Source organism: Xenopus laevis, chromosome 8S (genome assembly GCF_017654675.1).
Source record: "Xenopus laevis strain J_2021 chromosome 8S, Xenopus_laevis_v10.1, whole genome shotgun sequence".
Classification (NCBI taxonomy): Eukaryota; Metazoa; Chordata; class Amphibia; order Anura; family Pipidae; genus Xenopus; species Xenopus laevis.
This window is the reverse complement of record NC_054386.1, coordinates 38571423-38599194: the sequence shown is the minus strand read 5'-3', so window position 1 is coordinate 38599194 and position 27772 is coordinate 38571423. Positions and strand designations below refer to the sequence as shown.

At 42.1% G+C, this 27772-nt stretch overlaps 2 protein-coding genes across 11 annotated transcripts in view; one reads left to right on the top strand and one right to left on the bottom strand.

Annotated features, from left to right (window-relative positions):
• The window catches only part of avpr2.S (arginine vasopressin receptor 2 (nephrogenic diabetes insipidus) S homeolog), a 450241-nt gene that overhangs the window by 88812 nt on the left and 333657 nt on the right, over window positions 1-27772 (top strand). The gene's annotated exons all lie outside the window — the stretch shown is intronic.
• l1cam.S (L1 cell adhesion molecule S homeolog) overlaps window positions 10366-27772 on the bottom strand; it is a 119989-nt gene continuing 102582 nt past the window's right edge. For 4 of the 8 annotated variants that reach the window (XM_018231824.2, XM_018231828.2, XM_041574063.1 and 1 more), the window contains 13 exons: window positions 27162-27359; window positions 26005-26075; window positions 24554-24773; window positions 24271-24386; window positions 23338-23524; window positions 23097-23219; window positions 22101-22280; window positions 21652-21771; window positions 21076-21237; window positions 20454-20585; window positions 18684-18756; window positions 16317-16328; window positions 10366-14041 (listed from right to left, as the gene is read on the bottom strand). In XM_018231824.2, coding sequence (XP_018087313.1) covers window positions 13810-14041; window positions 16317-16328; window positions 18684-18756; window positions 20454-20585; window positions 21076-21237; window positions 21652-21771; window positions 22101-22280; window positions 23097-23219; window positions 23338-23524; window positions 24271-24386; window positions 24554-24773; window positions 26005-26075; window positions 27162-27359 — 1826 coding nt within the window. In that variant the 3' untranslated portion in view covers window positions 10366-13809. 8 annotated transcript variants of the gene reach the window in all.

Sequence of the window (27772 nt, the reverse complement as noted above, 5' to 3'; positions counted from 1 at the left end):
TCCTCCTCCTTGGCACTACTGAACTGCATTAGAGTGCAGGGTATATTATGATGTTAAATCCTGGTCTTAAATCCTGTGCCCTGGGTTGGTACGTCATTTCCAATGAGCAGGGAATAGAGAATTGTGCGGGCAGACCACAGAATACAAAATAACCCAATTTTATTGTGGGCTTACCTTTATTTTTAATTTTTTTATCCCCAGAAGCCTAGAATAAATAGATTCTGACAGTTAACTTTTCTTAAGCTTCTCAGTATAAATATAAGGGTTCATCTAGCTAGAGACAGGCCAAGTAGTATTTGCACCCAAGGCCTGGTGCCCCCTTTTCACTTTGTGCAACTTGCATGGAGGCAGGGTTGGGCTGGGGGTCCAGGGCCTCAGGAGCCCCCAAGGCGGTGTCCCAGATGCCACTACCTACCCCATTCTGCATGTACCTTTAACTTTTGTTCTTCTGTTGCTGTGATCATGAGGAGGTTCAGCACAATGAGCTCTTGTAGGCTGCGGGTCTAGGTTGGTGGGAAAGTAATCGAGTTGCACTCGCACACCCTGGCCTTCAATTAGGATAATCCCTGGTGCACAGCAATGGAGTAATCGGCGTCCCACCTTGTAGCAACGGATCAGAAGAAATTCACTGGCACACAGGTACTGCTAGCAGGGTAAACCCTTGCTGATTTATTAAATGATTTGCAGCATGCAACATTTCGTGCATGCTGCAACGTTTCAAGCATGATGCTTGATAAAGGGGGTTACCCCGAAACGTTGCATGCTGCAAATCATTTAATAAATCAGCAAGGGTTTACCCTGCTAGCAGTACCTGTGTGCCAGTGAATTTCTTCTGCTAGGTTGGTGGGACCCAGCAATTTTTTTCCCACTGGCCCATTCCCATCCAGCACACAGGTAGCAGAGGCAGAAGTGTAGGGCTTTTGCACCCCCCCATTCCACTGTTGGGCCCTAGACACGTGCCTTCTCTATTGACCTATAGAAAGGCAGGACACAAAGTGAAAAAAACAGGAGTAATTGGACATTTCTTAGCACTTTGTAACTGCCTTACTCTCTCCCTGAATCGTCATTGGTCTATGTGCTCTGTTTCAGAATGCAGAGACCTGTGGCCACCTGAAGGGGCAGCAAGGGGATATCCCCTCTCCACGACTCCCTAACTTACAGGTCATTGAGAAAGGTCCACCTTTACCACCATCTGCACACCAGCACTTCACACTGCATTTTTTATCCGACACTTGGTGCAGAAAGCAGCCATACCCAGGCAAGAATCACTGAGGAGTGTGCTCTTGCACTTCTTCCCAAGTCTTGTAAATGACCCCTATAGTCTTTATGCAAATATTATTGCAATATCAGCAATCCTAACATATAGGCTTATACCATGAATCTCCACAGTTATTTTCTCAGTGTATGCAAGCTTCGTTATTGTTTCAGAAACCAGCTTCTATTATGCACTATATCTATAATACCATTGTGTGAAGTGAATGATTTTAGGAAGCGAGATTGCTCAGTGGAAAGGCTTATCCAGGGAAACCATATTGCACACACACAAAGGAACAGCAGGCAATATCCTGTATCAGAATGTTTCCTGTTAGCAATGGAGTGAGGGGTTATTTACAGATCGGTGCAAATAGAAAATAAGTTCTGTTCATGCGACAGGTTTTCTGTTCTCATATTTGCTCTGATGTATGCATGTAACCCCATCTTTATTACCAGGGATAGTTTTACAGGCAGGAAAGGGCATTTGGCCTGGTGGGGGAGGGGGGATTTGGCACACAAAGGATATTTTATATTGTATATCTATTCTTAGATATTTTTAGAACATATCTAGTTCCTTTCTATTGAACTAGTAGAATTGAATCTTTCATCATCTCCCTCCAGGGTCGGACTGGGTTGACGGGACACTGGGAAAAAACCCAGTGGGCCCCAGCCCAGACCCAATCCCCACCGGCACTCCCTCAGGCACTGATCTCCCTCCCCCAACACGTTGAAGGTAAGTTTAAATTAGGGGTAGAACGGGTGGCAGATGGCCCCTTTGGGGGTGGGGCCCTGCACCCACCAGTTCGACCCTTTCATCCTCTATTTAATGTCAGCCTTGAAAAACAAGCTACTAAGGAGTTGAGCAGTGAGTAGCAGATGGTGGTTAATAATGGGCAGCAGTTAGCTTTAGGTGCCCAACTCTTTCAGCCCAGCATGACCTAGTCTTTCTGTAGAGGAGTACTTTCAAATAAGTTCTGGGCTGAGCTGAGGGAAGCAGCTGCACTCTGTTCCCAGCCCAACACAGCTAGTGAATAGCCCATCACTTTTGCTTAATTGTGCCTAGTCCAGAATAATGCATAGACCTGTATAGTACCGGTATGGGATAAATTATCCAGAAAGCTCCAAATTACAGAAAGGCTGTCTTCCATAGACTGCATTTTATTCAAATAATTCAATTTTTTGTTTAAAAATGTTTTTTTCTGTAATAATAAAACAGTAGCTTACACTTGATCCAAACTAAGATGTAATGAATCCTTATTAGCAGCAAAACCAACCTTTAGGGTTTATTTAACGTTTACATGATTTTTTTTAGTAGACTTAAGGTATGAAGATACAAATTACAGAAATATCCATTATAGGATAACCCCAGAACCTGAGCGTTCTGGTTAACAGGTCCCATACCCGTATACTGTATTTCTGGGCAGCTGGTTTACAGCAGAGAGATGTCCCCATGTAGTTCTTTCAAACACAACCACCATTATTCATGTTTTATATTCAACCCAATGTCCTAAAATCTTGCCTGCTGTTTAATATGCAGACAGACAGGTCTCTGTGCTTTGTTATGATTGGTGGATAATGAGGCAACAAACCGAGATGCTATTCTTCCTTTCTGACAAAGGGAACCTGCAGGCTAATACCATGGCTACAGAATGGAGACGAGGGGACATAAATAAGAGATGTAGGCTGTAGGCTCTCACTGACGGCCTACTGAAGGTCATTCCAAGAGCAGATTTTATTGCTCCGGCACAGAATAAAGTGGGTTAGTGGGGGCACATAATATAAACTGATAAGTAGGACAATTGTACATTGTGATGTGTCTCCTCTTTATACAGGTAATGCACCATTTGTATTGATGAAATGCCTCTCTCTCTGTTTCTCTGTGATAGAAGCCAGAGCGGGGCACTTGGCCAGGTTTTATAGCACACAAGGCATCCTTCATAGAGGGCTGAGCATGAGTCTGAAATCAATCTGTGTGCTGCCCAATGCTCCTTTCCACTGCAGCCTATTTAATTGCCATTAGAAAGCCATTTGTGTTTGCTGGACCGTGTCCTGACCCTGCACATCTCTATCCTCCTGCAATTGCTGCACAGTCGCTGTGTCACTGATCTGTGCTGACACTAATATGAAGCTCTCAAACCACGGAACAAGCTCAGTGATTTTTCCAACATTAGGAACTATCCCAGAGATCAGAGGGGCCCCTTCTGTAGGACAAATGCAACTGTTCTTCTTGGCAACCAATTACCAAAAATTTGCATGTTTGGGGATAACTCCCCAAATTTCTCCCCAGATTTCTTCTCATGGAACCCGGAAACCGGCATCCTCCATTTCCGCCTCCCGTCTCGAAAGATCATATATACGTGTGTCGTTTTTATTTATGGAGGGAGCTCGGGGACAAGGCGTGTAGTCCCTAGTGCTAAGGTTAAGAGCAAACTTCAAGTGCAACTGGACGGCATGATGCCTCTTAATTTGGTCTTACCATAGATCCAGGCCTGGTCAACAGGGCTGAACTAAGAGTAGGCAGAAGAGGCACTTTAGGGCATAACGAAGTGGGATGCCAAGCACATGCCTCTTCTTTCACCTATCCCTGGGCCCGGACCCTTGTTCCCCCCGTAACTCTTGTCTCCTGCAAGCCACAACCTGTTTGGCTTCGGGAGGGGGGAGATGTGGCTGGTCAGGTTGCCTTGGGTGACTGGCCAGCTTGGCCCGGGCCTGTGTGTCAGGTGAAATACCAGCTCCCTGGCAGGGGCAGAAATGCAGAGAAACAGGATTGCCACCATTCACTGGCATGCGATCTCGACAGGGTACAGACTGGTAACATCATTGGGCGGGCCAATGACATAATGGCCATGGCAAATTGTCACGGGGTGGAGGTATGGTGATCAGCAATGAGCAATTTCAATATGTTGTAGTAGATAAAGTTGACTTTTCAATATTTTGGGGCTCTTTAATTGAATTTGCTCTGGGGCCCATTAAGTTTGGGCCAGACTTTGAGGATGTCTGAGAATCCATGCCTTTGCTGCTGCTCCGCTGATCAATGTGCCTGCATCCAGAAACATTGGGGCAAATTCACTAAAGGACGAAGCGCCTAATGCTAGCGTTAATTCTCTAGCGTAGCGCATTTTCATTAATTGCGCTTGCGGACACATGCGTAAATTCGCTAGTGTTTATTTGCTGTTTTGAAGGTTTCCCAGGCTTGTTTAGTGATGCTATATATACCTCCATTGTAACTTCAATTTGGCGCCGTATGCAAATTAAGCATCACTAGCGTAACTTTGCTTTGCTTGGCGATTTAACGCTAGCGCAACTTCACAACCTTACGCTTCCCTTGAGCGCAACTTCTGATTTTAGTGAATTTGCACTGGCGAAAATACGCCTGGTGAAGTGCGGCAAGCGGACGTTGGCGCAACTACGAATCTTAGGGAATTTGCCCCATTGTGTCCACTCAGGTGCAGATGTGGCCCATTATGTCTCAAAATGCGAAATTTCGCATTTTTCGATACAAAAAATCTGCCGCTTTTGTCTGCACCCAAGCACGGGTTATGTTTCCAAGTGCAGGCACATTGATCAGCTAAACAGCAGCGGAAAAGTGGCTTCCTGGCATGCCTTCTCCGCCGAAAACTGTTCCTATCCTTAACATCTGCTGCTTAAACATAAAACTATGCAAAACATAAAAATATACCCCTTGCTTTCAGAGACCTTCCACTAACCCCTATATAATATGGTGCTGACTGCTTTAGCGCTGTATTGGAGTTAGGATGGCTTTAGCGCTGTATTGGAGTCAGGATGGCTTTAGTGCTGTATTGAAGTCGGGATGGCTTTAGCACTGTATTGGAGTTGCGATGGCTTTAGCGCTGTATTGGAATCGGGATGGCTTTATCGCTGTATTGGAGTTGGGATGGCTTTAGTTCTGTATTGGAGTCAGGGTGGCTTTAGCGTTGGGAGTTGGGATGGCTTTAGTGCTGTATTGGAGTCGGGTGGCTTTAGCGTTGTATTGGAGTCGGAATGGCTTTAGCGCTGTATTGGAGTTGGGGTGGCTTTAGTGCTGTATTGGAGTCGGAATGGCTTTAGCGCTGTATTGGAGTTGGGGTGGGTTTAGTGCTGTATTGGAGTCGGAATGGCTTTAGCGCTGTATTGGAGTTGGGGTGGCTTTAGCGCTGTATTGGAGTCGGGATGGCTTTAGTGCTGTATTGGAGTCGTAAGCATTTCCCCATCCCCCCTCGAACTTGTGCATCATATTTAGGCGAAACTACTTATTTCTAATCTGGCACAACAAGCAGAGCTTGACAAAGGGGTGTGACCCCGAAACGCTGCATTCCGCACAATAAACGAGCAGGTATACCCTGCAATTTGAATGCCTGTGTGCCGATCTTCTTTTGTTCTACAGCAGATGTGAGGTTGCTGCAGCCTCTAAGACTGTGCACCAGACTGAGCTGATTAAGGGTGTGCGCTGGTTCTACCTATTCTGATTGACAACAAGCAGAGCACAAGTTACCCTGGGGCATAAATGCTACATGAGCATTGTGGTGCTCTCTCTTGTGCGCCTTAGCACTTTGGCACTTGCGTCTTGGGCTACGCAAATAACCCTTATCATAAGAACGAATGTACCCTGTGCCACATCACATTGCACTGACTTTAAAACAATACACCACTTACCAATTTTCACCTACCATTTGGTGAACAAGTTATAAAGGAGTTCCATAAATCCACCAACAGCTCTTTGATTGCTTTGATAAGGTCACAGCATTCTGTGGCGGCTTCTAATATGTATGCATTTGCAAAGGGAGGGATACATTATCACCCACATAACATGTTATCATGTGAATAAGTGCCTGTTACCATGATAACAGATTGCCATGTCTCCCTGATGTAACAATGCAGCATCCAGGCTCATTATTAATCATTGGTATTACTGTGGATTGACACCTATGCTATTGTTTATATATAGAAAACCCCAATGACTGTTACCCTATGTATAAATAACCTAAATTATGGGTATATGGAAGAGGGGCAGCAAATGACAAAACTAGGGGATATTATCATAGGCTGCTAAAGCTGTGAATTCGCTATTTCACTTTATGGTAACAGAGTGTTTTACTCCTGAATACCACCCCATCCACATTTCATCTTTATTCCCTTGGTGCACCCCCTCCCCTTTGTGCATAAGTTTTGGGGCACCCTGAGTGAGCACAGTGGAGGACCCTACAGCTGAGGAATCCAGAAGGCAAGGGCAGATTGGGGGGGGGGGGGTAGTTGTATCTAAAGCAAAATAGGGTGTGGGCAGTATAACTGTAGCTCTATGTCATACGAGGGATTAGAGTTTACAATGTATACAAGGAGTATATCAGCCTGATACAATTATTCTGCTGGGTGGGGGTGGGGGGTAGAAATGACACACAGAGCACTGAGACAGGCTCTGCTTGGATTTTTGTATTTTGCATCTAGTGGAAATAATAGAATTCCAATACAGAGGTTCAGTTGAGTGTGAAGACTGTTTGTGCTTGTTAATTCAAGTGCAAAAAAGCCAGCATCCATATCTGGCCTGTCATTTCTTATTACCTTTTCTGTACGTCTTTAGCCTCTCAACAGCATGTGCTGAACTATTCCTCTACCAGGTACTGTGACGTAATGACAAGTGACTTCTTCAAAATGGAGGCAGCTGGGTCACAATTATATATATATATATATATATATATATATATATATATATATATATATATATATATATATATATATATATATATATATATATATATATATATATATATATAAATTTATACACACATGTTTAGGTGTAATTCTAAAGAGCTGCTGCTACGTGTTTCTAACTGGCATCCATATCCAACTTGCACAGGCTCCCCTGGAATACAACTGGAGGCCATTGTTCATAGTCTCCCTTTTCATTAGTTCTTTCATTGGCTGATGTATGGCTAGTCCTATCACCTTTGCCTTTATTGTGTACCAGCCAGTACTCTAGGGGGCAAGACAGTATTATCAAAGATGTGGGAGATGGGCACATTGGGGGCGGGCGGCAGGAACTGAGACATGGATGTGACGGTAGCGGGGATTTGGGTGGTCAGAGGATATATAATAGGGGGTGGAAGGATTGGGTATTGGCTAGACTTTTAGTATGTTATAGAATAGCTAATTCTAAGCAACCTCTTAATTGGTCTTTTTTTTATAGTTTTTGAATTATTTGTCTCCTTCTTCTGACTCTTTCCAGCTTTCAAATAGGGGTCACTGACCCCATCTAAAAACAAATGATCTGTAAGGCTACACATGTATTTTTATGGCTACTTTCTATTATGCATCTTTCTATTCAGGCCTCTCCTATTCATATTCCAGTCTCTTATTCCAGTCTCTTATTCAAAACATAATAATAAAACATGAAAACCAATTTTAAATTGACTCAAAATATCACTCTCTACATCATACTAAAAGCCCGGGCCAGACCCCTCTCCCGATCGCATTGTAGAAATAAAAGTTCTTTTAGGCGCCGCACAGCTCCATCTGCGAATGTGCATGGCGCATTCATGCAGGCACACCATGCGGCTTGGCGCGTAACAGTAGGGGGACAGGGTAAATTCTGGCTGGGTGGGAACCCTATGTGTGGTATGTTCACACTAATGCCATGCCCAAACTGGATTAAATGGAGAACAACTGTGGGCTATTTGAAACCCACCCTTGTGTCCCCTTTCAATGCTGTCCAACACCATAACATCTTTAATTACAACTGGCTGTAAGAAGAAATATGACGTTAATTAAAGGGACAGTAAAGGGGAGACCAATCCCTAAGCTGTATGGGGCCTAAGCCATAGATTAAACAAACATTATATTATTGAACTCTGTAGAAGTGTTCGTGGGCTGCCTATGGCTATGAGAAATCTTTTTTTTCTTTTAAATACAAAAAGTCCAATAATTTCGGAGAATGTACGCATCTGTACCGCAGCTATATTATTCGGTCAGTTGTGCTGCCACCTAGTGGTCATTTGGCAATATTCTACAGATAATATGTACAAGGCAGGAATTTTAACAAGCGCCTGTGTAATGTAAATAAGTGAAACCAATTTATTACACATATTGCCTTCAGAGCAATGTGCAACCAACCAGTATAATAGTGAATCATTTACATTCCTACAGGCCTCTGGCATCCTAGCTTGCACATATTTATTAGAACATGTAAACATGGAGTGTGCATGTGTGCAAACAGCAAGTGGCATTTACACATACAGTGACAGAATGTCTAAACGCTAGCATTTGAGCAGCCATTCTGAATGCAAGGGACAGAGCATGAAGGCAATGCATACATTATAAATTATAAAGAGCTGCTCTTTATAATTCATGCACTCTTGTATGCGGAGTAGTTGTCAATGATTTTTGTGTAATGTAGATCTACACTGGCAATCTGTGGATTGAGATGCCATAGGTAGTCACTATTTATTGGACCTTTGGGGGATGTTTTGACCTCTTTGTTCTTGAAATTCCAGGGCCTATTTTGAATGATCTAAGGTGGCTATAAAGGTGCGGCTGAAGATGGCAGTGCTGTTCTATTAGAAGCAGGGCCACCATCAAGGGTGCCAAGAAACAAAGATACCGGCACACAAGGCTTGCTTGCAGGGAAACCCAAGCTTGAGAAAGGGGCGTGTCCCCCAAACGTTGCACTTCCGCACTTTTGAAGTGCGCCTGCTCTATCTTGTTCCAGTACCACCATTAAGGGGGCACAGGGGTGACTGTTGTCAGCCATGCTTCAGGGGCTGCCGCCCCACCCCCTCCTGCTTCGCACTTTGAACTTTTTGTGTCGGAACAGGTCCAGGAGGGGCCACATCACTAGTATAGTGAGCGATAATGCACTCAATGCAGAGCACAGCCGAATTTCCATGTTAAAAAACAAACTGCTCCATGCTCTGGGGAGGGCGGAGCCCAGAAAATGTTGTCCTACAAAAGGGAAATTGTTGTTTTCCCTTATCAATGTAATGTAGTTTTAGCATTGCCTAAGCAGCTATTGTCCCCAGTACGGTCAGCATGATATAGTGTTGCTGTTCTCATTCTCCTTCTGTTGCGTTATAATGATGTGAATGGAAGTAACTGAGTATTGCTTGGACAATTCCACCTATGGTCTGCTACACTTAAATGGCTTAGCTGACACTTGTCCATCTGGTTGTGGCCTGTGGGGACCAGAAAGGATGTTTCTGGAGATGTTTGTCTACTGATGTAACAATGAGAAATGGGGATGAGCAGTACGTTACAATAGCTTTGGACTGAATGCATTTATTGTACTTGAATGAGATGGAAGGTTTATATGTCACCGTCTTCCCCTAACAATCGTCCGCACACACCGCTCACTGTATCTGTGGTGCAAATTTGTGATACACCAAAGGGCCCTCAAGGCATGTTGAGAAACTTAGTATTGGGTAGGCTGCCTAAGGGCAGAATATACCCCGGGCACAATAGGCTAAGGTGCTAATTGGTATCCTACCTATTGGAATGTGGTCAAACAGGCAGATACTGTACAAGGATGTAAGGATGCCATTATATTGTTTAATTTGGGCCTTCAGTGTGATCAATCGGAACAGTAGGAGGAGAATAGAAGCTGCGGCACATCATCTGTTGATGTCCAGTCCAGTAGACTGGCCAAAATTTCCCAACTTGTCTCATCAATGATCCGACTCATATCCTTGGTAGAAAGGAACTGGCTGAGTTTAATTGCCCCAACATTCAGGTACTGAAAATGTTAACAGTGCCTGAGTTTGTCCCAGTAACATAACTACAGGGTGTGGGTGCAGGCCATGCAGCCAGGCCCCCCTCCCATGCAAACTGCTGAGGGGGTGCAGGCCTGGTGTGATTGCACCCCCACACCCCCAGTAGTTCCACCACTGCTTTGTCCCAGTCCAGTAACTAGCAACCAAAAAGATGTCTACTTTCGTCATTCCAACTGCTCTACACTGGTTTTGGTGATGGATTACTGACATATGACAACCCTTTTATTCCTATCATTGAACCTCCCCCCCATGTCTTTACATAATGGACCTTATCTTTCAGATCATACAGCCCCCCACCATCCCAGTAAAGACCCCCCCCCGTCTCCCCACAGAGGCACACAATACAGGCTGGGTGTATCATGATATAGTTGTATTTTTCTTTAACAATACCAAGCTATAGACAGAGACTTACAGAGGCCTATACACTACCGGCAGATACAAACTTCCGAAATACTATTTACATTCAAAAAGGTTCAGTGCGGCACCCATCAGGCCCGGCTTTTGTTTAATTTGTAACCCCTTCGCCACCAGAAGTGCCTGCAGCCTGCACCCCTGGGTGCAAAAATGTCAGTCAACTCCGTTGAGGGCTGGAGGGAATATGCCACTGATATGAGTGTGAGCATTGCCAAGAATACAGTGTTATACAGTATTATTATCTTGTAGCCATATTGGTAAAACCTACCTGTGAGGGACACTAAAGTAAAAAATATACAGCTTTTGTTGTCTTTGATCTAATATGCAATGTACTAGTGCTATATTAGGCATTTCCACAGCACATGTTACAGCACCAGTCACATGCTTTTTGAGTTATTTTTGGAAGATAAGAGGCTAATAAAACAACTATTCCTCTACCATCTGCTGCTTCATTGCTGTACCAACCTGCCATATTTACTTCTTCACAATCTGGATATTATACAGTGAGGGGGAGAGCCTGGCAGTGTTACATGCGTCGGAATGTGATCAGTTACATAGTCATCTGCACATTCTACAGGTTGTGTCATAATGGAACACTTTCATTCCCAAGTATTTGGGACTGTTATTAACCAGCTGCAAGGGATGGTTAAAGCTCTTGTAGATGTAGGGAGGGTCTTGAAAGGGTAGGTAGGTTAAAGCTCCAGCTCATAATACTGACATGCACCTAGCTTGTACCTAGGGGCATTTACTGGTCTTGACTTAAGGAACTTACAACAGTGGTCAACATTTTGGGATAGGTTTGCTGCCTTCCCTAAGCCTGGATCATAGATGAGCCTAAGGCTGCCCTATAGCTGATGTTGCACTACAGTTACCAACATGGCTTGTAGAGAATGCTGACATTTGAGGACATCCCAACAGAAAGCCAAGCCTATGAGGGTCTTGGCATCCAGATATATATTTTGTTGTGAATCACTCAATATGTTTGCATAGGGGTTGCCAGTAAACCATTATTATGGGAATGTGGGACCACCCTACTACAAGAGAATTCAGAAATGTTCTTTCTTTTAGTATACTTATTGTTTGGAGGTTTTCTAGTCATTGGTCCCTCCAGCCCAACCTAAGGAAAAGACCTAGGGGCATATTTATTAAAGAGTGAAGTTAGAGATCACCACAGACTGCTAGAGTGAAATTCTGCCACTCTCCATTCATTTCTATGGAATTTGAAAGGCTTATTTATCAAAGGATGAACTTTCACCCATTGACAAATACTCTTTTAAAAATTCCATAGAAATTAATGGAGAGTGGTGACTATTGTGATCTCTAACTTCATTCTTTGATAAATATACCCCCTAGACTTTACACCCATGTCATCGGGATGGGAGATAGTGGAGGTGTCAGACAGTGGAAAATAATGACATCTGTCATACAGCACCTCTGTCTGAGGCCTCTGAGGTGGGGAGCCTGCTGCTTAATTCTACCAGAAAGAACACAGGGAGCAGGATAGGTTATACCCAATAACAGTGTTCCCAAAAGCAAAGGGAGATTAAGGTGGAATTAATGAACCTCACAATGCATCAGCTCCTGAGGAAAAAGACTATAGGAAACATACTGACGTTTGGTCCTGACACCTGAAAAAAATCCCACACATTAACTGTCATGGCTCAAAATGGCCACCCACAGCTGTGTCTGTTTGGGAATTGGATCTCTTTTTGTATGGAGTATCTTTACAAAAACCAGAGCTTTCAGGCATTTTATGCAAGTTGTCAATAAAGGGATGCAATAAAACAAGTCTTAAAATGGCATCAACGGGCCCCTCAAAAAAAACCATAAACATTTATTGTGTCCTTTCAGGGAAGAATCTCACTTTTATGGACCTTGAAAAGGCTGAAATAGGAAAAGCCAAATGGTGTTCTGTTGTTTTTGGAGGGCCCACTCTAATAACCTGCCCACACCAATCATTTCTAGTAGGAATAGCCTCATTTGCCTGTGGTTTTTGTAAACCGATCCACTTGTTTTATTATGCATCATGCTAAACCCTGTAATTACCACGTGGAACCCCACCTTAAGCACCAGGGGGAGCAATAGACTTCATTGCACCCCTTTCTGGTCCTCAGAAGGTTTCACGGACTTGTTGCTAGGAGACATGGGCACACATCTCCCGCTAGCATTTCCTAGCTTCTTTTGCAGCATATAGGTGACCTTAACAGATCCTGAGTATGAATCCTGCATCTAATCTTACAGCAAAAATATAGAATTTACTGAGCTTGCATCTGGCCCTGGCATAAATTCTGTAAAAATCGGAAATGGCGTTCATTGATGCTAGTGAGCTAGATGAGCGTCAACGGCTAAATATGGCAACCACCAAAGCCATTGTCATTCTTTCACTCTTTGTACCAGAGGGGTCTGCTGGAAACCACCCAGTTGCACAAGGGTTAATACCAATGAACTTAAAGGCAGACAAGGGGAGCATGAAGAAGACCCCACGTGCCGGTGTACTGTAAGCGACCAGGGGGACCCCTTTTTAAACCTACCACTGAGTAGGTGAGTGAGATACAGAAGGTAAGGGGTCATCACCATAACAAGAAGCACCCCTTTTTTTCAGCCTACCACTGAGTAGGTGTGTGAGATACAGAAGGAAAGGGATCATCACCGTACAAGAAGCGCAAGGTTTTTTTTTTTTGCTCATTTGCATTCAAATAGCACATTTAAATACACATTTGTTCAGGTTTTTTTTTTTTTTTTTTTTTTTTTTTTGTATGTCTTTATCATTTGGCCGGCTGCACTCAAGATAGTAATAACCAATGGAAGAGCTGGGGGTTCTTGTCTACAGATCCCCCAACCAAATGGGAAGAGAACATCACAAATAAGAGACAACATATAAAAGGAACACGTCTGTGGCAAACGTGAAAGCAGAACTTGGCGTGAAAGAGAGAAATGCTATTTTTTTTGTCTTTTTTTCCCTTATACTTTGGTTTTTCTTTATTTTTTTCTCTCCACGTGGTTTTCTCCTCAGTCCTTTATTTTGTCCATTCCTTGCTATTTGATTTTTAAATAAAAATTAGAACACTGGCACACATCCTCTGCAGATGATATATGAAACCATCTGTCATTTTTTTTCCTGTTATGGTCCTTGTTTTTATTTTTCCTTGATTCCCATTTACACACATGGCACGAAGCCACAGTCCAAAGAGAATATAGCGGTTCAACCACTTTGGTGCTAGAGAGGCTACAAAGATTATGGGCTAGATACCCCTCTGGCACCAAATTAGTTAGGTGACGTGCAAGCAAAAAATAAATTCTCCATATCCATCCAATTTCTCCTGCCACCCCCTGATATTCAAACTAAAACTTCCCCGACAACCCTTCTTGGTCGCTATAACACACACTATTCATTGGCAATGTTGGGGTTGACCGGTGAGGTCGCTCCAGAGCTTTCATTGCCTCCTGCTGGCTCCTTCTCCTTTTTGCCACTGTACTGGCCAATGAACGAGCCATCTTCATTAAACTGGACATCCACACTACCACCATAGTCGGCCAGGCTGTCATCGCTACCCAGTTGCTTGATGTCCCCATTGAGGGAGGGTTGGCTGCTAGTGAAAGGCTTCTCATCATTTTCACTGTATCACAAAGAAGGAAACAAAGCAGAGGATTGAGGTTCCTGCTCTTTGGTCAAACACACTGGAGATCTGAGCTATTGTCTACAGGACAGTAATGCTAGCTTGGGTACACTACTGCTTTTATCATTAAGCATATAGGACAAAAAGAGTTGATGTACAGTGTATATAAGAAACAAGAGCACCCAAAATGTGTTACGCAAAGAGATGCACAATGCAGACAGAAGAAGGAAAGAGAGGTTATGGTGTAAAAGAGGCTCAATGCGACATGTACCCCAGTGCAGTAGCCTATAGCAAACAATCAGGTCTTTTGGTTTCATTGTTCTTTAAGTGCACATGACCAATACAAGCTAACCACTGATTGGCTGGTATGGATAGTAACAGGCATGTTACTACATAACCAACAACAAGAGCTGCAAATTGCCAAATAACATGCATCATGCAAAGGAGATGCAAAGATAAACCCCACTGTAATAAGAATGGCATGTAGGCAGCAGTGGCAAAGATACAAAAGGCTCAAACAAGCAAGAAACCAACGGCAAATCTTGCAGGAGACATAGGGCTGTGCTGCTACCTTTGTGTTGGGGATTTAACATGGTAAATAACATCAGTGTGTAGACTAAAAGGGTTTTATTTATTGGGTTATTGGTTAAAAGCAAGGAGATATTGGCCTAATATAACATGCAGCAGGCCGATAGCTATGCATTTAGCAACATACAGAGAGGAAAGGAGAACAGGAAAAAAAAATCTAGTACTTTTGGGGTTCATTTATCAACACTGAGGAAATTTGCTCATGGGCAGTAACCCATAGCAACTAGCCAGTGGTTAGAAAAATTAATGCAACAATCTGATTGGTTGCCATAGTTTACATGGGCATATTTTCCCTGTGTTGATTATTGACCCCCAGTGTCTTTTGCCTGGTAGATTTAATACCATTGGTATCAAAGTTTGGTCACAGTTCAGAAAGTTAAGAGATGTACATGGCTCAAGGGTGAAGTGGAACCCCATAAACTCATGCTAAAAAAGTGTTTGTGTTGCATCTGCCAAGAATAAAACCCCTTTAAGACAGAGTAATGACCAGAGAGGCTGGTGCCCTATTTAACAAAGGATGGTCAGTCAACACCCATTAATTATACACTCCATCAGTCATCAGGCCATTATTACCCTCCATGCAATGTGTATAATGTGTTACTTCATTCACTGACATTTGGCTGAAAAGCTGAGTGCTGGCAAAAAGGGCATGCAGGGTGGTGGGGCACTGCATTTTACCTATTTCTAAAGAAGGAACTGCTGTAGAAGAGACAAGACAAATGACACAAATAACAATCACAATGGCACGTTACAAGAATGCATGCAAACACACCACCACCATATGCACATATTCATGGGCTCCAACAAACAGGAGTTAACGTATTGAGTGGCATTTGATATACTCTCAGAAGCCTTTCTAGATCTGAAATCATACACAGCTATGACTACAGCAAGCAGAATACCTTGGCCGCAAAAAGGCCCTGCTGTCTATGAGAGCAGTTATCCAGTTGCTTTGATGAGAATCAATATGGCAGCTCACATTCATGAAACAAAGGAAATACATGGCTACTTGGGCAGAATAATTAATAATTTCACCATGCCACTTGGATACATGGACACTAGAGCCTTTTAATGTGTGAACAATGACATACACATGTAAGAACCCCCACCCCCCGCTGACCTTATATAAAAGGCAATACAAACAACAGCTAATACCCCACATTTCATATTTTTGACTTATGTATTGAAATGCAATGAAAGAAGCAAAGACTCAAAATCTATTCATAGATGCACCAGGCACCAGCATGCAGCTCATCTTCCTTATCATTGCCAATATATTGCCACAATGATATGGACTGAAACAGAACAGTGTTGCATGAGATGCCCTGGTAATATATGGCATGCTGCTCTTCTCATACAGTTTCCCAGCTGAATGCAACAGGGAGAATTGTTACTGGTTCCACTTGTTCATTTACTTGTTCTGCTGGAGTTTTGTAATGTCACTTTCTTGCTCCAATCCTGTGTATCCAATCAGGATTGGGCTATTCTATAAACAACCAATCAGGATTGGGCAATTCTATTGCAGACTGCTGTCATTAACCAATCAGGATTGGCACATTATTTTGCTAAAACACTGTAGGTTAAATCATAGGCCATCAGAAAAGGTGCTTGCATATTTGGCACCCATATAAGTGTGCTTTTCCCCACACACCTTCACCGCAATAGGTTTGGTGAGAGAGCAGCTTACCTTTCTAGAGATCTGAGAAGTAAGCATGGAAAATAGAATGAAGGACAAAATCGTAAGGATGAGCACAGAAATTGTTTCAGATCATACACAGACGCAATGATAATACAGGGCACAATATATCTTAAATATTTTATGTCTTCTACAAACACCTTAACTACTTTTTGTTCCATTATGATCTGTCCGTGGTGCTGACATCTAGATGTACAATGATAACCGTTACAGGAATGGGACAGTTCAATGATTTTTGGCTTCTCATAGTAAACTATGTTATGATTTCCATCTTTCCTGTACACCTCCTTCTTTATACATTTTCTTAGACAATGCCCAGAGCAGAGCACACCTATATACCCTGGCAGATCTGTATTCATTGTGTATGTTCTCCCCCAGGGTAATGAATTCATTAATGCAGTTAATTGACCCCTAATGTGTTTGTGTAATTGTGAAAGGGACCTAAGATCATATACTCCACTGGGCAGGGACTGATAATAATATGGGGATTGGCAATGGGAGGCACGCAGGCATCTTTGGGCAGGGGGTAAGGAAAGGGCTCCCTTGCACAATGGTGGTGTGCTCTGTGCAGAGGGCAGCCAGATGTAAGTGCTTTTCAAATAAGTATTGAGATGAACACTTTTGCTCCGATTAGTGCCGTTGTACTTGCACCTAGGGCCAGGTTAAATAACCATTATTAGCAGTTAGAAAGGCAGTACATGTTCATTAAGCATTAAGGTATTTTTCTTCCATCTGGTACTGTGAAATGGGTAGGGATGCATGGAATCCTGGATTCGGTTCAGGATTAGTTTGAATATGAGCTATTTTCAGCAGGATTCAGCCAAATTAAAGAGCCTGTCGGAACCCTATCTAATTGAAAAAAATTGGTGCGCACATCAGGTATTTCCGCTGGTGTGCCTGCTTTTCCAGCATTGCAGCAGGGTTCAGATTTGGCTCGGTATTCAGAAGAATCCATAACCCTGGATTGGGCCAAACCCTAAATAGCATGGTTTCTATGCTTCACTAGAAAATGGAGCAATGTTTTTAATGTGACTTTGGGCTTAAAACCCCCAATTTTAGCTCTACGCTCTCTCTTCCAGTGCAAGATAAGGCTAAAACGCTGCCTTATTGTTAATCCTCTTGCCAATATAAATAACAAGGCATTTATTACACACATGAAGTAAACTGTGAGGGAGGAGGAGACTAGACTTCCCTGTCTGCTAACACCAGGGGTGCTTCAACCAATGAGGCGAGATGAGGCTGTCGCCTCAGGCGGCAGCACCCCACTAGGTACCAGGGGCAGCAGAAATGCTGCTCCTGGTACTTTAAGAGCGAATTTCCGGGGGAGGGGGGGCAGCAGCAACTGCTGCTGCCTCAGGCAGCGGAGGGGCCAGGATCGCCCCTGACTAACACTATTCTCTACAAAAAGAGTAAATTAAGTAAAAATAAACCATTGGCCCATGTTCACAGTTTAATGCAGACATGTAGAAACAAACAAGGTATAAGTCCATGTATTGTATTTGCCTCATGATGTATATTGTTCTTAGATGTAATATTAGGGGTAGGCAGCATTAGCCTAAGATATGTATGTTAGCATGCCTATATGGTATCTTTGTGGGTTTTTAACACATGTAGGAATGTGTGTTTGGGGGGGGGGGGTCTCCTGACTCCTGACACTTTCACCTGACATTCTATCAGATCCTAAGAAGACAGAACGTGGGAAAGATAAAAACATATTTAGAAGGGAAATAATTCTATATTCAGCTGTAAAAAAAACAAACAAAATGCAACTTTTTTTATCCCCACAATTTGTTTGCTTTAGCTTTTATTCAGCTTTTTTGCCAGCTTCAAACTGCCAAAAAGCTTTTGTATAATAATCAGCTTCATATGGAACAACAAGATTTGCATAGACACGGTATTTGGCATCCCTCCCCTCACAGCTTACATAGAGTTCACTTGTCCTTTTTTTTGCAGCAGTAGGGGGCATACAACCTATAAATGAAGGGATTTCTAACCTTCCCAGCAATAGTCCTACATTATGCATGAATATATTTACTGATTTTACTTTCATTTCAATAGCACAATAACTCTACACCCTACTGGCAAGAGGAGGTTGTATTTACCCACTAGTGACATGTGGGGCGACAAAAATTGGGGCCGACCTGAACCGTGTGCCTTCCCCTCACAGCTGCAAGCTGTACTCATTTCCGGGCAATTTGCTAATCAGCACTGTGTGCACCTCTGCAGAAACATTGTAATTGTATTGGTGGCGGATACAGTGGAAGAAATGTTGCATTGTGGGTGAAAAGCCATGGCAAATTGCATTGATTTGCCTCTTCTTTGCATTATTTTTATTAAATATGCCCTTAATATTTCTACCTGTATTCCCCAAAGGTTTCATCCTTCATTGGCCGGGCTTCAGAGTCCACTTGAGTATCTTCTTTATCTTTCACTGCAGGGTTGTAAAGGGCACATAGTTTATTTACTCACATGTTTCATCCCTATAAGCAGTCTTTACCTCTCACCTCAGTATGGGAACAATAGCCCATTTACCCAGTGGCCCATCTCTTGCCTCCACACACCACTCCTGAGCCCCCAGCCCAGCTGCAAAGGTCTGGGCCAACGGGACCAAGAGGGCCTGGATTGTGCATATGCGCAGTAGAGTAAAACTGAAAAAGGCAAATTTCTGTTTTACCGTGTATATGCATGGCCCATGGCACCAGCAAAGATCCCAGGGACAGAAAGTGGATGGTGGTGCAGTACTCATTAAAATACAGGTATGTGGCCTGGGGTTTTCTGAATAAAGGGTCTTTGCAAAACTTGGAAATAACTCTTAAAATTATAAAATAACCCCAATAGGATTGGGTTGCTTCCAAAAAAGATTAATTATATCTTAGTTTGGATCAAGTACAAGCTACTGTTTTATTATTACAGAGAAAAAGGAAAGCAAAATTAAAAAATGGAATTGATTAAAATGGAATCTATGAGCGATGGCCATCCTGTAATTCAGAGCTTTCTGGATAACAGGTTTCCAGATAACAGACCCTATACTTGTAGTACCCTAAGCTGGTACAGTTCAGTGAAGTGAACTGGAGTGCAGGGGTGCCTCACAAATTATCAGCCCCTTTCATTAGCTCTTTTAAAGGGGTTGTTCACCTTTAAATTAAACTTTTAGTATGATGTAAGAGAGTGATATTCTGAGACAATTTGCAAATGGTTTTCATTTTTTAATATTGGTGTTTTTTTGTTATTTCGTTTTTTTATTCAGCTGCTCTTCAGTTTGCAATTTCAGCAATATGATTGTTTAGGTCCAAAATACCCTAGCAACCATAGATTGAATTAAATAATAGACTGTTATATGAATAGGAGAGGTCTGAATAGAAAGATGAGTAATAAAAAGTAGCTACGACAATAAATGTGTATCCTTACAGAGCTAGGAGGCAAACAATTAAGAAACCATACAAAATAAATAATGAAGACCTATTGGAAAGTTGATTAAAAATATGCCATTCTATAACATACTAAAAGTTAACTTAAAGGTGAACCACCTCTTTAATTAAAGAAATGCATTTTCTTAGTTTTATTTTCATTTTTTAACCAGTAATAGAGCATTGTTTTGGTTTTACATCTTTCCTGTAATTTGCTGGTTAGTTTAACCAAAACTCATGAGCTCTTTATAAACAACCCCCCCTCACCTCAGCTTATGACTCAATTGACGATCATTGGACTTGGAAACTAATTAAAGGAACCTCACAGCAACCAGGAAGTTAAAAACTTGAAATTATAAATTCTCTTTTGTTTTGCCTTGTCAACAATACGCTTTATTGCAGTTACACCACTGCTCTTGTTGAACTAGGGGGGTACACTGTTATAAATAATTTGCAGAATAGGAAAATCATGTGATCATTGCACTAAGGTAAACGGAAGACATAGAAGAGCCCAGCAGAACACTTACCCTGGGGTGTAACTACAGAGGAAGCAGACCCTGCGGCTGCAGGGGGGCCAGGAGTTATAGGGGCCTTATGATGCCCTAATTCATATACAATTTCAATCAATATTCATAAAACAATCAACCTCTAGGCATTTTGGCAGCCTGAAAAACAATTTGCTGCTGGGCCCAGTAATATCTAGTTACACCATTGCACTTACCAGAGTACTTTCCTCCTTTGCTGCGCTTAATAAAGCAAAGAATGAGTAGGATCAGCAGTAGGAGTACAATGGCACTTATCAGCCCAATAAACCAGCCCTCAGTAGCAAATCCTCTCTGTTCCTTGGTAATAGCTGAAATGAGGAAACAAAGAGAACATGGTGTGGTTAGCAGGGATGGGTTTGGCAAAATCCAAGTCTGTGTAAGTTTACAGGGCTCATTGTATTGGCTGCAAAAGTGTCAGGCCCAGCCTCACACCATAACCGCTATTGCACTAGAATTATAAATGCTACATTGTGGGTAAAAAAACATGGCTACACTTTGTGATTTTCAGTATATGAGAAGTATCCCTTATTGAAGATGCAACCCCTCAATCTTACTACTGGGAGAATTGCTCATTAAAAGCATGAAGGATAAGAAAAATGTAAGTCATGAGGGGGACACAACCCCTGACGAATCCATTACCCTCCCACTTTTCTCCCGTTTCCATTGAGGGGTGCCAATCAAATTGGTGACCCCCATTGAAATATACTTACCTTGAACTTTTTGATTTGAAAATGACATGAATGCATTATGTTATCAGCTCTGAAAATACAGAATAGCCTAAAGGTGTTTTGCGCTTACCTATTCCGGTGGTCTGTACCATTTTACTCCAGATTTCAACATGCTGAGTGTGATTAAGGGCCATAAGCCGTATGAAATAAGGAGTGCCAGGGAGGAGGCCGCTCAGCTGGAAGGTAGAGTCTGTGGTGTTCACTGAACCATAGTGGTGCCACAAGTGTTCACCTTTAGAGACAAAAGCCACATCCTTCAACAATAGATTCTAATTATAGTCTCTAAGGCCATCAATGGTCCTCAACTCAAGGGAATCTAAAGCATTTTAATAATGATCAGACTGCTAGCTGCAGCATGGCAAAACTGTAGCTTCCTCGACCCTTTGGCTTGACCCTCTTTCTCCAAGTCTTGTAGAACATTTGTGCTGCTGCGATACCCTGAGGTACAAGTTACCGGCCACAGAATTGTGCAAATACAAGGTAAAACTTCCTGCACTCCATTCTTAATCTAGAACCGCTTAAGAATACAGAATTTTATAAGTAGGTGAATTTATGTGGGATATATTTGAATCCTGGCACCTATTGGTCATTAATCCTATTCCCCAACATCACGTCCTTCTCAATAGCGGCTGCCTTTCTCACTCACTAGATTTGTTCCTGATCTCGACTTTGATCTCTGCGTTACTCGATCCCTCCAGCTGCATCCAGTTTAGAGTGACCACACTGTCCCCAGTCTCGATACTGACATTCAGCACGGGAGGAACCTCTGAACAAAACAGAAGAAGACGTTCGAGAAAACCTGCATATCCATAGTCATAGACATCCATGCTCCAAGTGCATACAAAGCAACAACTTGGCATTCACCCCTAATATTATCCTGACTAATTGTCAGACTTCATCTCCCAATGTAACTAAAATTAACAGACACCAAGATAATATTGTAGTCCCACCCCTCCCTCTGCCATTCTCTTTTATTTTCAATATCATTAGTGCACACTTATGGTATCTTAGCTAAATATTCAGGAAATATGGCAAACATTCCTCCTCTTTTGGCTCCCCCGTTATTACCATTGGTGCCCAAACTCATAGTCTCACCTATCTCCTGCATAGTGCTGCCTTCCACCATAACAGCTTCACTCTGTCCCACCGATGTTGTGGCATATAAATAGAACCGGTACGTGTCTTTGGAGCTGATATTTGAAAGTGTCCAATTTTGCTGCGTGGGATCATTGATAGTTTCAGAGAAGTACTTTGCTCCCATGTGAGTTTTGTTCACTAGCAGGAAAATGGAACAGTACAGTATGCTTGTTAGTTACATAGAAAGGACATGATGTCATTGGGTTACTGATGTCATTTGCAAGTAATTTAGTTTTGTTCAAGTAAAGGTAGCCATACAATGTAAGATTTGCTTGTTTGGCGAGGTCGCCAAATGAGCTAATCTTTCCTCCACCAGGCCCACCTTGGGTGGAAGATAATGTGGTAGTGCGATCATTTGGCCCTATGGCCAAATGATCACATTACAATGAAGGGGATACAGAAAGTCAGAGCGAGGATTGTATCAATGAGCCAATGTGGTCCTCGATCCGACGGTCAGAGGGCCCCATACATGGGCAGATAAGCTGCCGAATTGCTTTAAAGGACCTGAATCAGCAGCTGAAATCTGCCTTGTACCTTTATTTCCATAATATTTGCTCTGCATTCTACTGGCATGAAACAGGTTATCAGAACATTAAGGCTTATGGAACACGAGACATTTGACGGTCTGTCTTATTGCATTGCTAGAAAGACTGACATAGATGACACCAACCAACCTCTCTATTCTTTTACTTCCCTCTAAATAAGGTAAATTTTTTTGGATTATAGACCCAAAGGAGTCTATTTTATATCTATTATATTAACAAAGATATCGCCATCACTAAGGCTCGAAATTTTTACAGTGCATCTCACAAGGGTTGTCCATAAGGCCCTCCAACGTGGCTGTCTCAGCGCCACTAGGGGCCTAGGTTGAAATATTAAGTATATCAGCTGTATGTTTCAACATTAATTAGTCACAAATAATAAACAGAGACTTCAGTTCCAAGTTGTTCTTACCTATCTGATGATATATCTCGTATCCTGTTAGAATTCCATTGGGAGTTTCCGGTGGGCCCCATATGAGAGTCAGTGATGTGTCAGATTGGCGCTCCAGGTGTAAAAATGAAGGTGGACTTGGAACTGAAAGGAACACCAGGGTCTAAGATAAGTTTGTATTCTACCACATACTACTTGTCGCAAGACACTGCTAGCCTACTGTTTGCTACCAAGCCTATAAGTGGGTAGACTTGGACCTTACCTCCCTCATCAGTGCGTATCATGCGTGACTCACTACGGTCCCCAGGTCCCTTTCCATTCATGATGGCGACTTCCACTGAGTAGTTACTGAAAGGTTTTAGCCCAGTAATTAATGCATGTGTTGTGTTACCATGGACCCGTAACTCCTTGGTCTGCCTGTGCCGGCTGCTATGGCTAATGTAGTATACCTGAGAATCAAGACGTGATAAAAAAAATGTGAGATTATTAAAAATAAATATTTTGCTTCCTTAAAGATACAGACTGAATATAAATTCTGATATCAGACAGTGTTAACTGATTGTGAGTTGAATGGATTTGACCATTTGGACTTTTTTGGCTCATTTGTTAGATGACTAAATCTGGCACAAAGTGTCAGCCTAGGTGTGGTCAGAATGGGCGAATGCACTGCATTTGTGGGGTGCTTCACTTACCAAAGCATGTTCACCAATATAATTATTTTTACTTAAGCCATGTGACCTATCCAAACAAATGATGGCTAAGTAGGAAGGACCTGACACAAATAATTTCTTTGAAATGCCCTTCAGTGATTTGATAGAAGCGGGGGCTGGTTAACGTTGGCTTTGCCCAGTGTCGGACTGGCCCACCAGGATACCAGGATAACTCCCAGTGGGCCCAAGTGTCAGTGGTTCCTTATGCTGCTAAACATTTGGCCTATTTTATGGCCATTACCTATTTCTATGAGAAAAAAGAGGCTAAATAGATGGAATAATAGATTGTAGTATTATAGTATGTAGAGAAAATAGTAATAATGTGGCAGTGCTTCACTGACCTACTTTTTTTCCTAAAAAAAGCACCAGCCCAGGGGAAAACAATTGGCGAATGGATTCACTGGATGGGCCTAACATATTGCCACCCACCAGTGAATCATTATTAACTTGTCCTTTAATTATTAAATAATGTAGCTATTTCTTACCATAAATCCTTTTAAATGACCGTTCAGCCCTTGTTTCTGCACAGGCAACCATGCTACCTTGATTGCACTCTCGTTCATAGCCTCTAAGCCAACATTCTCAGGGCTAATGTCAGGAACTAAAAGGAACAAAATTGGAAGGTTTGCTCAACAGAAAGCTTGGCTTATAGCAATACTTCATGTTAGGTATGTTTGCAGTTAGAAAAAAACAATAATGGAGCACTGGAATATATTCTAAAGAATAAAGTGGAGATGCTGTGAGATTGAATGATACAAATTCACTTACAGTCCTCCCCAGAGTGGCCAATTATAGGTTTGGGTTCAGAAGCCCTGCCCAGATCGTTGACTGACTGGACTATGATCTCATAAGGCTCAAATGTGCTTGTCTCTGTCACAATGACTGGGGGGCTCTCTGCTACCTCCTCCCTCCAATCATCTTTACCAAGTCGCCTCCATTTTACAAGATATTTGAAGTCAGGGCCATTCCAGTCGATGCCTTTCAATGGCTGATATGTGAAAAGAAAGAGGAAGATAAAAACGTACCTGTAAATTAACATGTCTGATAGTGACTATTTTAAATGTGTACTGAATCAAGGAGGAATATGCAGCTCCAAGAGAAGCAAAGGCCAATATCTGAGGGTATCATTACAGCTAAAATTAGTTTCAAGTGATACAGGTATGAAATCCGTTATCTGGAACCAGCTATCCAGAAAGCTCCAAATTACAGAAAGGCCATCTCCCATAGACTCCATTTTATCCATATAATATAGATTTTTAAAAAATAATTTCCTTTTTCTCTGTAATAATAAAACAGTACCTTAAATTTATTCAAACTAAGATATAATGTATCCTTTTTGGAAGCAAAACCAACCTATTGGGTTTATTTAATATTTACATGATTTTCTAGTAGACTTAAGGAATGAAGATCCAATTTATGGAATGATTCATTTTTCGCAAAACCCTGGTCCCAAGCATTTTGGATGACAGATCCCATAACTGTAGTGTAAATGACTAATGAGATATATTGGTCCAATACCAAATAAACTAGTTTGCATAACTGGGTTGTTGTCACCCTAGTCCATCCTTTTATTTCAGTTTCTCATAAGGAAGCACCAGGTGCCCAAAGAATTGGTAGTTGGGCTGCAGATTAAAGGTCAAATAGGGTGAGATTTGAGGAAAGAAGTTCACTTTCTTTTTAAAAACCTTTGTTCTTAGAAGAAAACTGTAGTTGTCAATTCAGGATATATACAGGTATGGGATCCATTTCTGGGAAACCCAGAAATTACATAAAGCCGTCTCTCATAGACTTTTTAAAAATGATTTGTTTCTTTCCCTGTAATAATAAAAGAGCGCCTTGTACTTGATCCCAATTAAAATATAATTAATACTCATTGGAGACAAAATAATGCTATTTGGTTTAATTCATGTTTTAAGGATTTTTAGTAGATTTAAGGTATGGAGATACAAATTATGGAAAGATCACTTATTTAATTCCGGATAACAGGTCCCATACCTGTATGTGTTGACTAGCTAAATCCAAGTAATTTAGGAACAGTAGAATTCTAAGCCGTGGTGTCACATGATTCAGCTGGGCTCCTTGCAAAACATTTTTGGCGCCCCCAGTGATGACCTGCACCCTCAACTGTGCAACGTTCAACCATACAACATGATGGTTACGTCACTGATTTCTGCAATACTTGTCAGTCGGATAGTTGCAAGGTGGCCCTCCAATCTTACCTTCCAGGAGATTTTCATGTTTTCTGGTACTGTGCCCTCCCCTTTCACCTCTTCTGGATTCTTTGTTGGAGCTGTAATATAAATATTGCTATTCAATAAGAATATACAACAGTTGAAATAAAGCAAATATGCCTAATTTGAGGTTGAAACACCAGCTGCTTGCTTTATATAATTACCAATGGCTTGTTGAAAGCAACCATTCTGACATTTTGACACTATATCCTATGAGTTTACCTTATAATAAAATTCCAGTACTATCAACAAGTAGGGTTAACTAATATACATGTGGACATCATGTAATCACCAATACATTATGCTTGAAAGTAAATGGCTCCTTCTAGTTTTAGAGCTGGGCTAAATTTTTGCGTTTGCTGCTAGAAATTCATCACACATGAAGCCCCATGAATATCCTATACTCATGATTGTCCAAAGGCATCTTGTAATATTCAGCATTTCCTGCCACCATTTAGAGGGGGCACTGGCTGTTTTACAACAGGAGGGCTGAAATGATGACCTTTAGCCATTTGGCAGTTGTCTTTGGATGCTAAAAAAAGTGGGTCATAAACCATTGTTACAACCGTTTTTCCATCAGACTAGAAGCAAGTATAAGATAATGTTTACAGTTCCTCCAAGGAGAGCCTCCTCACCTTTCCCAGCAACTCTAATCACTTCTCTTTGTACCATACTTGCTTGGATTGCCTCATACATTCCACAATAGGGCTAGTGGGATAGGATTTGTCTTGAAACTCCTGCCCTATACCAGGGTAACACTCTTGAAAGCATGGAAGCCCACCATGAGTATATACAACTACATAATGTTGCATGAACATGGTAGGGAGTTGCCTCAAAATAGAAGTGACCAAAACTGGCCCGGACTGGCAATCTGTGGGTTCTGGCAAATGCCAGAGGGGCTGCTATAAGGTGCCATAGAAAGTCACTATTTATTAGGCCTCTTTGTACCTGAAATTCCAGTGCCTATTTTAATTCTCAGTCTGGACCTGGACCAAAGACAACAGCTTTGTTTTATCCCATCAGTTGGTTTTACTTCAGCCATCCTTGGGTAACAGTACAGGAGTCACAGGCTTAACACAATCCTACCTTATTACAATTCACCCTGGCCCCATACCTTCCAACCAATATCAACAGTTATTTTTTACCAGATGGAGGTGTCCGATAACGATCTGACGGGTTGCTTCCATTGCTAGGTCCAACCTCATTCACGGCAATCACTCGGAACTGATAGTTGACATAGGGAGAAAGATTCAGATCAGTAGTAACCATATCTCCGTCCACCCTTGTGAGTTCATGCCATACTCCTGGTTCAAAGCTGTCTTCCTCAAACTCGATAATGAACTCTGATAGACAAGAAGGAGGAGAAAATCATCAGTCTCTACAGAACAGTACAGCATGGAACAAATTAATACAGGTTAGTAAAATATCCTAGAAGATAAGGAAGCAGAGCTGTCCGGCACTCAAACGGATCCACAGGACCAGAGATATTCAGTTAAAAGATATTTTTATTAGTAAAAAAATTAAAAATATATTTGCATCTCCATCCACCCTACGCGTTTCTAAGCACCCCAAAAGGTGCGAAACGCGTAGGGTGGATGGAGATGCAAATATATTTTTAATTTCTCTACCAATAAAAATATCTTTTAACTGAATATCTCTGGTCCTGTGGATCCGTTTGAGTGCCGGACAGCTCTGCTTCCTTATCTTCTGCTGTACCGCTCCCTAAAGCTGGGGGTCTGGGGCTGGTGCACCCGGA